Genomic DNA, 13,426 nt, shown 5'->3' with positions numbered 1-13,426 from the left:
CCCAAATCCATACCAATGTAAAATATGTAAGATTAATAGGTTTTTTTTTTTTTTTTTTTGGATTAAAGTAGACTCATCAATCTACCCTTTTATTTTATCATTTCTATACCCCCCTTTTTAATTCCAGGATAAGATCCCTGAATCTAATCTCCTTTGTTTAGCTTTTGATTACCTGTCTGAACCACTGAGTTGTCTTTTACCTTAGAATTCTTTCATTGCTGTGGTAAGTGTTCCTTGTGGTCCATCAGTAACAGAATCAGCATCTTTCTCAAAGCTCTTACCCTTCCCTGTCCTTCCAAATCCAACTCTGTGTCTCAACAAGTTTCCCTTTTCATGTCTACATGGAAGTCTGAGCAGGTGGATTTTGTAGCCTACTGTTGACTTAGGTGCCTTGTATTAGTTGTGCACACAGAACCCCAAAGTCAAGCTAGTCGTCATTATCAATGTCCTTTACTTCAGAAGCACCACACTTGAACAAACCCTAGGACCTGCATCCAGAGTCCATCAAGAATCTAGATATTAATGATTTATTCTCTCACCTCTCCCCAGTGTGTGTGTGTGTGTGTGTGTGTGTGTGTGTGTGTGAATGTATGCATGTGGAGGTGAGAACAAATTTTAGGAGCAACCTTTTTAAAATATAATTTTATTTTTTAAAAATTTTAACCTGCTGAGCCATCTCTTTGGCGTAAGATGTTCATCTCCAGGTTCTCTACTACTCCTTACTATGGGCTTTATCTCCACACTGGCCTGAGGTGATTGGTGGTGAGTAGGCCTAGGATCCTCTCATTTTGGAACATTTTAAGAGTAAGACAATCTTTTCTAGAAGTCCTGCCTCTACTTGAGAAGACTTTGTTGGCCAAAAGCCATTCTCAAACTAATCACCCAGAGGACTTGGGCATGGTTAAGTGTCTGGAAATTGCTATGTTTGTGAAATGGTTCAGAAGAGAGCGGATGAGTCATTAGCTGTCCTAGCAATGGAGTGTGAACCCTCCATTCATCCTAGAAGAATTTCATTGGTGAAATTTCCTCAGGATCCGTCTCCCCTGTCCACCCTGCTTCCCCAAGAAGCCACCAACTCAGCCTGGAGACCAAAATAATGCTGTTTATTTCAATCTCAAAGCACAGTCGTTCAATTAGTTCCCTTCCCTCTGAGGCAGTCTTTAGGTTATACCAGTAGATCTTCAGAGCCATTTCCCCTGCCCCACCCTGAGAAACAGCCAAGTCCCTAGGTCATCCTATCCTCTTTTCTTTTCCTATGCTTTGTCATGTCCTTTCAAAATTGTCTCCTCCCGTTACCACCCTCTCTTCTCCAGCACTCCACTTCCCCAGTCCTATCTCTGGCCCTCCCTCCTCCTATCTTTTCTCCCCGTCTCTTAGTCTTGTTCATTCTCCCTGGATTCTCCCGTTTCGATCGTGTAGCCCCCAGGGTCCTCAGTCTTTACTTCCTTTAGTGTCCCTGTACCTTGGCTTCTGCTCACGACCTCCACTGAGAATACCCCTGCCCTGGCTCTGTCCTTTTCCTGTCTACGCCTCTCCTTATGCATTTCTTCTCCAGAGCAACATCCTTTCAATGTGCCCCGGCCGGCCGTTAGCACTCCCCACAGGTGTGGCTCCAGGATCTCAAGAGACCATGGCCAGCATCCCCTAGGATGTAGAGGAAGAGGGCCAAGAGGAGGTCCTTTGATGACTCAGGTGATTAGAAGGGCTGGGATGGCCCATTGGGCGTGAGCCCTGTTATCTTTGGGATCAAAGAATATGTTTCTGCCCTCCACGTGGAGGGTAGCAGACAGAGGTGCACAGGGTCAGGGTTCCTGGGATCTCCCCCAGCAATCTCTGAGTAGGTCCATGTGGAACAAGGCTGCCCCTGTGAGGAGACGTGCAGCAAAGAGGTGTCTGCAGGGCAGGCGCCTGGCAGCATGGATCGAGCAGCTGCAGTGTGTCAGGGCCCCATCCAGGAAGAAGTCTGAGGTGCCATCCTTAAGGGCAAAGCCGGCTCCAGTCCAGTGGAAACCTCGGGTCCCGTGCTGCCTGGCGAAAGCCAGCTCCTCGGCCACTAGGTCTGCCAGCTCTGGCCCACAGGCTGCTCGGAACTTGGCTAGTGGCTCGCAGTCCACCCCCTCGTCTCTGCAGGGGCGGCAAGGCTTCTTCGGTTCCCCTGGGCCTTCTCCACCTCTTCCTTTTACTATCTCCCCTGTGGCCAGGGACTCGACCCTTGCCACTGCCCATTCTGGGTTGCCTTCCAACACAGTCTTCACAGGAGCGGTGCATGGTACACCATTCCTCAGCCCTGGGCCCCCAAATTCCATCTGCTGTCCTCCATTCTTGGAACCGATAGTTTGGGGTTCCCCTTCGTCTCCATTTGCTATGCCTGTAGCTCTTGCATCCTCCAAATGAACAACAACGATGTCCTCGAGGCCCCGTCTCCTTTTGACTGGAAACCTCCCATCTCTCTCCTCTGCAATCTCTGACCCTTTTTGCCCCTCACCGACCCACTGAGATCCCCTCTGATCTCCATTCTCGGGGACCAACTCTAAGGGCTTTTCCACATGGACCTCCCTCCACTTCCTAATGTCTAACCCCTTCTCCATCTCAAACTGAGGCCCTTTCCAATCTCGAGGTTTCGGCAGATGTGCCGGCTCCTCTTGCAATCTGACAGCCCTCCAGGGACTTCCTTCAAGACCTTTGGTCTTCTCAGACTCAACATGGGTGCCTTTCCGGTCTGTGGGCCCCGGCACCCTAGCCCTTCCATCCCCCAGTTCGGTTCCCCTCCAGTCTCTGACCTCTGGCCCTCTCAAGCGCTCTTTTTCCAGCGGGGCTCCTGTCCCTTCACGTCCCTTCACCTTCTGACTCTCTGACCAGACTCCTTGCCCATCTCTCAACTGTAGTCCCTTCCCCTTCTCACTTTCTCGCTCAGGCCTTCCCCAGTTGCTGGCCTCTGAACCCCTCACCTTCTCTTTCTCCATCTGTGCCCTATTCCTGGGCTCGCTCTCCAGTAACACTCTGTCACCGTGAGCACCCTCGGAGGCTGCCTCTCCAGTCGCATCAGCCCACTGCATGGCTACGAGGTCGCGAAGGCACTGAGCCACACTGTGTGAGGGGTTGAGGCGGCGCAGAAGTCGCCTTCGATGACCACGCACTAGAGCACAGGCATCCAGGTCACGGGTTGCTTCGTAGGCACGGAAACGTACCCACATGTCGTGGCGGGGTGCCCAGTTATGCTCAAAGTATCTGATGAAGGCAGTTGGAGCCTGGGAACGCAGCTCAGCCAGCGCCTCGCTATAAGCTGTATAGGACTTTGAATCGGCTAGGCGGCAGAGGAGTGGCCACAGGTCTGGATCCTCCTGGCTGGCACCGCCCAACTCCTGTGCCTTACTGAAGAGCGTCTCCAGACCCTGAGCTCGACAGATCTGCACGCGCGCACACGGCAACAGCTGGCGAACTGCACGCAGCTGCCCGGCCACCTCCGGTCCAGCTGTGAGGCAGCGTACACGGCCTTTCACGTCTGGAGCACTTTGCAGCAGAGAGACCAGCATGAACCTCAGCAGGCTGGGTGTGCCGGGGCGCGCTACGCAACAGGCAGTCTGGCGCGCACGGCCCGCGCTATCCACACACAGCACTGCCATCAGATCCAGCGCACCCTGCAGCCCGGGCAGCCGGTCCACTAACAGGATGCGCGGGAAGCGCCGCAGCAGAGCCCTGGTGCGTGACGTCAGGAGGAACACTGTCTCCACCATCGCTTGGTCCTCTACGAACACGAGCTTCACCTGTGGGCGCGGGCAGGGAGGCAAGGAAAGAGGTCAGGGCACACTGTGTGTGTGTGTGCGCGCGTGTGTGTTAGCGCACGTGCGTCCTGCCCAATTCCCAGGGCACATGCTTCCTCTGCAGAAATGCAAATCCATTCGTTCCTGTATTTGCACAGAAATCTTTTCATTGGTAAGAGGCAGCGTAATAAAATCAAACTCCAGTGCTCTTATAAAGTAGTAGTTCTCCAGCGTTTGAGATCAGGACACTCTAATGGGTGATTTGACAATGCCGGGATATTTGCCTGTGATGAGCCCCTGTGACAGTCTTCCCGGGTGTTACTCCTTCCTCCACCCAGGAGCAGTCTAAGCAAGGGCCTTTACTACTGGCAACAGGAGCTCCAAAAGGCAAGCCGCAATCTGGACTCGCCCTGTCTCTGCCTGAGCTGAGGCTTTGAAAGTGCTTAGGCATGCCTCCCAGCGGGTCACCACAGCCTTGGTTTGAGGGCCCCTGGTAAGCAGCAGATTGTGGAAGCAGACTAAATGGTGATTTGACCTCCCTGCCCACATCATCGGCCTGATTTTACCACCCTGCCTCAGTTTCCTCTTTAACCTCCCTTCCTGCTGGGTTCCTCTTGTAGGAACAGTTTATTCCTGCATGCCCTGAACGAGGGAACAGCAGTTAAAAAAATAAAGCCTAGCTGAACACAGCAAGGTTTTCCGCTTCAGTATGAGATTCTGTCTCAAGGCAACACAACAGAGATAGAAGACAGATGGCGCCCTGCTCTGGCTTCTGCTCGGGCATGTACACCCTAATACTCAGGAACATGCAACACACATAGGCATAGCCACACAGGCACGCGCGCGCGCGCGTACACACACACCACACACACACACCACACCACACACACACAGACACACACACACACACACACAGAGAGACAGATGTCTTACTAAATAATAGGTTTGGCAGAATTCAAAGAGAAGAAAGGCATTGCTTTCCTAACCCTAAAATCAGACATGTAGTAGTACCCCAAAGGGTACTGAGATTCAAAACATACATACATAACACACACACACACACACACACACACACACACACACACACACACACACTGTTTTTGTTTTTCCCAAGACACGGTTGCTCTGTGTAGCCCTGGCTGTATTTGAACTTGTTCTGTAGATCAGTTTGGCCTTGAACTCACAGAGATTCCCCTGCCTCATGCCTGGTGAGATCCAATATATTTTAAGAAAAAAAAAAATACAGTAACTTTGTCATTGACTCAGTTATAGTTCTACTACAATATTTTCTGATATTATTACTTAAAATTATTTTATGTGTATGTTTTTATTTTTCTTATGCCATGTATGGCTGTGAATCATGTGTGTGTCTGGTGCCCTTGGAGGCCAGACGAGTGTGTTGGATCCTCTGGGAACTGTAGTTACAGTTGTAAGCCTCCTGGTGGGTGCTGGAAATTGAATTGGGTCCTCTGGAAGAGCAGCCAGTGCTTTTAACCACTGACCCATCCCTCCAGCTTTCCTCATTTTACACTGTCATTTGAATTTACTTAAAATAGGTTCAACTATGAGCATAAAACACTTTCTGTGTTTTGTGACTCCTAGTGAATCACTGATCCCCAGAGTGGCCACAAAGCTCTCTGGCAGCATCAGGGGAGTGATTTGCTCAAGTCTTGAGGCTAGCAAGTGGTGGATCTAGGAGTTAGGTTCAGGCCTTTAGGAGTGGCAGGGTGTATGGGCATGTGGGAGAGGCAGGGTTGGAAAGAGATGTGTGGGTGACGCTTAACAGACGTGCTGACATTTGATGAAGGTGGGGCTCTATACTGTAAACACGTTTTCTTCCAAACAGTTACAGAGCAAGCATGATGTGCAGAGTACTGCTCTCTGCACAGAAGGGCGTGAATAAGGTGCAACCCTGAGTGTGTGTGTGGACAGGGAGCAAACCAAAGAGAATACAGCTTAAGTCTAGGCGAACAAAGTGCTTAGGGACATTAGTCATGCATGAAGCAGCTTCTCTACTAGGCATTCCTCCAAACCATTTAATAACCCCACAACATGTGCACTGTAATTACCTACTCCTTCACTGAGAAGAGAAACCAAGACACAGAGAGGCCAGTTGCTTGCCTGGGTCATCCAGATGGTAACTGGCAGAGTAAGGATTTGAGTCCATGTGGCGTGGGCACAGGGCCAGGCTCCCAGGATCTGGCTTTGTGCACGCTGGCGCACCTCCAGAGATGGGAAAGCTTAAGGGGGCACCGTCTTAGGTGTGTGCAGGCAGTGAGCAGAGGCTAGAAATGCTAATGGAGAGACCATCACTCCCACTCATGCCTCCCTATATAAGCACACCTTTGTCATTTCGTAGGACCAGAGTGATGTTGCTTTCCACTTTGTCCTGAAGGGGGAAAGTGAGGGAGTGACAACAGCTAAGCAGTTAAAATATAAAGGTCCTTTCACTTTCTGGATTCTCTCTCTCTTTTTCTGTCCCTATTCCACTATTGTGGAACCCTGTCATTGAGATCTAGGTAATACATGCTAGTGCAGCTGTACACATACATACATACATACACACACACACACACACACACACACACACATCTACCTTTGTCTGAGACCTGCACACTATTGGGCCCAATGAAGCTCCAGCATGATGGTAGGCAATGACTCAAGAAAACTAGCCCCTCCCCAAAGATACATAGATTGTTACTGGTTGCTATGAGATACTCCTCCCACCCCCAGTAATTTAGCTCCTTGTAAACTATCCGTGGTCCTGTGACCCTAAATAAACTCACCAGTTTTCCAGGCTAGACTTAGGTGGTATTGCTTCTTGGGTATGATGTTGGTGCCCTGACTGAGGTGAATAGACATTGTTTATCTCCCAAGAAAAAGTTCCTACATTGCGTGACACACACCTTAATCCTCACCTGAGAACCCTATAAAACGATGTCTTTGTCATTATCACCTTTATTTATAGATGGACAAACTGGAACTCCAAGAACCTAAGTTACTCATTGATAATGCATTCACTATCCCACAGCTAGTAAACAGCACAGTCATAAGGCATGGGAAGCTTCCAGAACGTATCAAGAACAATAAATCACATTGCCAGCTTTGACTGTATCCCCTCAAAATGGCTGATGTGATGAAAAAATTGTCAAAACTTAGGGAAGGTCATGATGACACAGCCCTGGTATTTGTCTTTTGCAGAATGTACTGGTTATTTTTCTCGTCACTGTGACCAAATATCTGCTAATAACTGAGGCAAGGAAGAGTTTATTTTGGTTTACAGTTTGAGGGTCTACCGTCCTTCACGGCAGGGGTAGGGGATGGAGGAGTGTGAAGTGGATGGTCACCTGTGCCTGCAGCCAGGAAGCAGAGCTCCAACAGGAAGCTGGGCCAAGCCATAAAGACTCGACTCTCCCTCAATGTCCCTTCAGCAATGCTCCAGCTCACTGATGCTCTGCACCCTTCCAAAAACTGTGTCACAAACCAGAGACCATGTGTCCCATCCAGCACATGAGCCTGTGGGAGACATTCCACACTCAAACCAAGTCAAGTGATTCCAGTTTTCTCTATCCTGGGACCGAGCTTTTGTGCTTCATGTGCTTTGCAGGCGAGCAGCACCTGGCTTGCTTCGGTCAATGAAATACAAAGAGAAGGGCCAGGCAGTGAGCTTCCTAAGACAATCTCTGCTATGTCTACTGCCAGTTTCCTGCAGTGGTGTAGGTGTTAAAGGCTTGTTCTCCTCGGTCTTACGGGAGGTCTTTCATTCCTTGGGGTATGCATCTGAAAGACTGTGACCTTGGTCTGTCCTCGAAGCTTCCCTATTCCAGTCTTTCCAGGGCCTTGAGCTGTTTGCTCTGCCATGTGCTCCCCGCATGTCGTGCCACCATGCCAGAGGCCCAAGCAATGAGGCTGCTGATTCTTTTTGTTTGCTTGTTTGTTTGTTTTATTTTTTGAGACAGGGTTTCCCTGTGTAACAGCCCTGGCTGTCCTGGAACTAGCTCTGTAGTCCAGGCTGGCCTCAAACTTACAGAGATCTGTCTGCCTCTGCCTCTTGAGTGCTGATATTAATGGCATGCCCCCTCCCACCCACAGCGAGGCTGCTGATTCTTTACCTGGTGTGAATTAAATGAACCTCTTTACTTTGTAAGTTCATAGATTTGGGCATTTTGGTACAGTGATGTAAAGCCAATGCTCCCCTGGAAAACTTGCAAAGTGAAAGGAAAACACGAATGCTGCTTATCTAGTTTTGGGATGATGACAAAGAACTTCTTTTCAGAATACTGATACACTTTATAATATACAACTCTCTCAAAGAACTCATAAGTGAAAGAAACTGGGTGAAATTATGCAAGGGGATGGACTGAGCACCCCACTATCTCCTCAACCTTCAAAATGATGATAGGCGCAACACTTACCTTGGAAACTAGAAAGCAGGCGAGGAAATGGATTGTCATTCCACCTGAAGCACTATGAGCCCTAAGTGGGCAGACAGGAAATACTAAAACCAATAGTGGAGTCCCCCACCAGGATCAGGCAATACAGGACATTCCCTTAAGACCAGGTGAGGGCTGTTGGAAATCCTGTGTTTCTTCTCTGCCTCCAGGCTGTCTTTTAAGTAACTGGAGGTTTATTCTATAGACAGGATAAATGGGAAAGGTTGCTGGCCCTGGGGACAGCAGGAGGGAGATTCCAAGTTCCATGCATCATGCTGGCTGCCAGCTCCAGCCTCTTCCTCACATGGTTGCTAGACTCTGGCAGCCTGGCCTTCACCCCCAGCCAGGAGGTGGGAAGACTTTTCTCAGGGGCCCTGACCAAACCCCGGAGAAAGAAGGAAAGATGTTGGCATTCTTCAGCATGCAAGGCAAGACAAACTATTTGTGTGCTGAGGCATAGTAGCATACTACTGTATTCCCAGCAGTAGTTCAAGGTCATAATTAGGTGCACAGCCAGTTCCAGGCCAGCCTGGGCTACCATGAGCCCTTGCCTCAAATAAACAACCAGAAAAAAAGATGCAAATATGTAGAATACACAGCATTATTGAGTGGAATATGTTTCTGTATGTGTGTGTGTGTGTGTATGTGCATGTGGACTAAGATTAATGGAGTTTTAATCAGCCATAAAGAAGAACAATATTAGGTCATTTGTCAATTACAGGGTCATGGATGGCCCTGTCGATCATACTAAGCAAGTCACACTGAAACAGAAAAATAATGCATTTTTCTCTCAGATGTACAACCAGAAAATATATAATGAAAATCAAAGAGGGTTATTAGGAAAGAGGATGGGGAGTGTAACAGTTTGAGGAAGGGAGAGGCTGATGTAGGGTTGGTGATTAAGGTCCAAACATAGTTCATGTGAATGGATATCTTATGAACTCATAGCTTTGTACACTGGATATGTGCTTATACATACATACATACATACATACATGTGTGCATGTGCGTGTGTGTGTGCGTGTATTAATATAGAAATGTAAACTTACCTGCACATGTACATCTCTGTGATGTAAAAGCCACACTAATGAAGATGTCTGTTTAAGTTCAATTACTTAAAAACTCCAGTTCTGTGCTGGGGAAATGTCAGAGTTGGTAAAGTGCCTGCCACTCAGGTACAGGGACCTAATTTCAGATGCCTAGAACCCACATAAAAAACCAGCATGGATGGGGGCAGAGGCAGGTAGATCCCTGAAGCTCATTGGCCAGGCAGCCAGCCTAGTCAATTTACTGAGCTTCAGCTTCAGTGATAGAGATGGAGAGGCCAGCAAGGTGGCTCAGCAGGTCAAAGGGCTCACAACAAAGTCTGAGCACCAGAGTTTGATGCCCAGGACCTATACAGTAGATGTAAAGAACTGATTCCTGAAAATGTTTCTTTGACCTCTGCATGCAAGCTGTGGCATGGGTACACCTGCATACCTACCCCCACAAAAAATAAATATAATACATTTAAAAAATGGAGAGTAATCAAGGTCAACCTCAGTCACATGTATGCACCCCTCTCCCCAGCCAAGCAACAGCAATATAAAACAAACAAACCAAAACCAACCAGACAGCCAAAAAAACAAAACAACAAAAAACAAACAATAACAAAAAAAAAAAAAAAAAAAACCCAGCTCCTTAATCACGTTAGAGTCATTTCAAATGATCAAGAGCATATGAGGGCAATGGCTATTATACTGGGTAGCAGAAATAAAATTCATTACTGAAAGTTGGGGCTGGAGATGCAGCCCAGAGGTGGAATGCTTGTCCAGAATCCCCCACTGAGGGTTTGGAGGTGTAGCTCAGTGGTAGCTCTACCACTAGAATTCTCCAGTAAGAGGCTGGAGGTATTGTTCAGTGGTAGAACGCTTGCCCAGCATGCGATAGGCCTTGAGTTCTACCCCCAGGAGCACAAAAATAAGCAACAGATAGTCAACAGCACTTTGCAATCTTTCTGTACAACCCCAGCTTCTGTTTTACAATGCTTTTCACTCTACTGCATTATATAACACAGCTTCCTGGGTGTCGAGTTCAGAGGCATAATCCTTGGGTATAGTCATTAAACAGTGGACTTATTTATGCACTTTCTGTTTACATAGTCCACGCTGAAAAAAAACTAGATTGTCCTTCTCTCTCTTGGATCCTCTTTTTCCTAGCATGAAACTGATAATCCTATCTGGGTGCTTTTGTTTCTGTCACTAGAACTTCTGCAAGGCAGCCAACGGCCGCACATGCTTATTTAAGTTTCAATCAATTAAAATGAACTCAGACCCTTAGAGTACCAGTTGCATTTCAAGTGCTCATCAGTCATGCATGTCTGGGGCTCCCATACAATGCAACTCAGAATCAGAGAGCCTGCATAGGACAGAACGTTGCTGCAGGGCAGCCTCCACTAAAGGATGTTCTGCGGTTGCACCTTAAGTACCCTAGCAGGTGCTTATTGAATAAATGGATGAATGAATGATGTGTGGCCAGAGAATGAAGGAAGCACCCGCGTTGGTCAGTATGGTTCTTCCCGCCCAACGCTGCCTCCTGTGAGACCCTACCTTGGCCTCCGGGTCTGTGCGGAAGAGCCCCTCAAGCACTCGCAGGGCATCCAGGACCCCGTGGTCTGGGCCCTTGCAGTGGGACAGCAGGCGGCGCACATCAGCAAGGGCCACAAACTGCTTGGAGATCTGGTTGGTGATGCGGACTGGCAGGCAGGCATTGGCCAGCAAGTGGCCCGGGCGGAAGTGATAGGCGAACTCGCGTGGGCAGGCTGGGTGCGAGTGGGTCAGCTGGCACTCGGACACCATGAGTCGATCCCGCAAAGGGCTCAGCTTGATAGTGATGAAGGCTGGGCAGCTGGGCTGGGGAGGCCTGCAGAGGGAACCACCAGCGCCTCTGTCACAACCCTATGTGCAGTCTTAGTTCTGTTTGTTTTCTCTACCCCTCCCTCCCACCGTTCTCCTCCTCTCATTAGGTTTCAAGGCTAGAGAAGAGTGGAGAGCCTCAGGAATACAACAGCCGGGTGAATTTGTTAAGATTCTGTGTCTCATTTTCTCTGCATGGAAAAGGGAGTTAGTTGATAACAGACTTTCCACATAGGATCTTTGGGTGGATGAAAAAGAATTGGCATGCTTAAAACTCCCAAAAGACTCAACTAGCATCTACAACATCGTAAGCACTACACATTGGTGGAAAATCTTACACTTCCACACCCGGCTCTGTCCAGTGACTGGCCACATACCTTGTTATATTACCACCAGGAATTTTTGGTGGTGAGCCTAGCCTTTAACGGCTGAGCCATCTCTCCAGCCAGGAGATTTTTAGCAATAAAATAAATACTCAGGGGCTGGTAACCTGACTCACTGGGTAAAGGCACATGCCATCAGGCCTGATGACCTGAACTGGATCCTCAGAACTCACGTGATGGAAGGAGAGAACAGACTCCCGCAAATTGTTATCTGGCTACTATACACGTGGGCACACATAGGCACATGCAATGAGTAAATAAATGTAATAAGGTCATACGAAAACACCAGATTATCTTGTATCTGCTTCTGGTTTCACCATACGACCATACCAGACGAGGGCCCAATGAATTCTCCCATCTGTTCACAGAGGCAATCATTAGCTGCTGTTGCATATTTTGCATGGCTATGTTTTCAAAACCACAAGCAATGGATGGTATACTTTGCATATCCAGCTACTCTGCTCTTGCTAGAGGTAGCAATGTCACCAGAGTCCAGGAATTCCAGACTAGACTGGGCAGCACAGCCAGACCCCTTCTTAAATAAACCAGCAAATGAAAAAAGGTATTTGGGTGTTTTATACCAGTATTTTTTAATTAGTATTTTCATAATAATAGTATTTAAATTGACATCTTCCTGAAAGAAGATTCAGCAGTATTTCTCTATGGAGTAATATATCAGCATTTTTTTTTTTCCTGCCAGGTTTTACCTATAGAATAGTGGTTGGCAAAGATTTTCTGCCAAGGGTCAGATAGGAGATATATTTAAAATAGATGCATGCAAATATACACAAATCAACAGTATGGCTGTGTTTCAATAAAACTTTATAAAAAGGAGTTTCAGGTTGGGAGGAGGCCCAAAGCTTCTCAATTTAATGACTCTTGTAATATACACAGCCTGCTATATAATAAGGGTTTCATGGTTCCTTGGTAGTCCAGTAAATGTCAGTAGTGGATTCCCTCAAAATGACGTTCTATTGTCTCCAAATTGCTCCTGAGAAAGGTGTTTATCCTCAGGATCAACAGCATAAAGAAAAATTTCCCTGCTGAAACACTTCATTTCTCTTATATGCACACCCAGGAACAGCAGATTACAAAGAAAAAAATATAAATAATTTGAGATTTCCCCCTCATTTAAAATAATAATACATAAAGTTAGAAAAGTGATCTGTTTTGGTGTTTGTGACAGAGTCTTGCTGTGCAACCCAGTCTGGCCTTAAACTCACAATCTCCCTGCCTCAGTTCTGGGACCAGAAAATTCTTAAGTATATAAATTATAATAAATAGACAGAAACCCACACATTTAGGGCCCATAAGCAACATGCAGCCACATTCAATCTACCAAAAATGGCGCATCCCCAAGACTCCACCCTGTTCATTTTCTAAGGAGAGTTTGTTGTCATTTGTCGCTTTGACCCTGGGTGGCTTCTGCTCCTAGCTCAGGTCTTCACTCAGGGGATACCACCTCTTCTATAAAGGCATCCTTCTTGCCAGAAGACACATGTCCTTTGTGGGGTCCTGGCAACTCACATGACAAAGTATGGATGCCTAAATGTGCCATTCTTCTCTGCATATAGTGGAGGGTAATGCCAGTGCGTTCAAATGCAAATGTGGATAGGAACTGCCTATTTTACCATCACCTAGAGGAGCATCCAGTCCCCAAGGAAGCTCAGCAAATATATACAGTAGTTTCCCAATTCCTCCTGGTTCTACCCGCGGATCTCCCAATCTTAAATCAAAGTTACTTGGAAAGAAACAACAACAAACAAGAACCCAGACCATTTATACTGCATGTGTACACACTTTCCTTGCCATGTCCCCTCAGCAGGACAACACAGTTAAGCGCATGCATGCAGTAGGTATTACAAGTCACTTACAGCTACTTGAGTTTTATAGGAGGCTGCGCATGGGTCATTTGCCAATGCTACATAATTTGTGTACCTGTGTACTCTGGTGTT

At 47.4% G+C, this 13,426-nt stretch overlaps 1 protein-coding gene across 2 annotated transcripts in view; it reads right to left on the bottom strand.

Moving 5' to 3' along the window:
- Window positions 1–1,089: 1,089 nt before the first annotated feature.
- The window catches only part of Zswim9 (zinc finger SWIM-type containing 9), a 17,352-nt gene continuing 5,015 nt past the window's right edge, over window positions 1,090–13,426 (bottom strand). For both annotated transcript variants that reach the window (XM_051206994.1, XM_051206995.1), the window contains exons 3-4: window positions 10,783–11,095; window positions 1,090–3,764 (exon numbers count right to left, since the gene is read on the bottom strand). In XM_051206994.1, the coding sequence (XP_051062951.1) occupies window positions 1,803–3,764; window positions 10,783–11,095 (2,275 nt within the window). In that variant the 3' untranslated portion in view covers window positions 1,090–1,802. The remainder of the gene's footprint in view (window positions 3,765–10,782; window positions 11,096–13,426) is intronic.

Source organism: Phodopus roborovskii, unplaced genomic scaffold (assembly GCF_943737965.1).
Source record: "Phodopus roborovskii unplaced genomic scaffold, PHOROB, whole genome shotgun sequence".
Lineage (NCBI taxonomy): Eukaryota > Metazoa > Chordata > Mammalia > Rodentia > Cricetidae > Phodopus > Phodopus roborovskii.
This window is presented reverse-complemented; position numbering and strand designations above follow the sequence as displayed.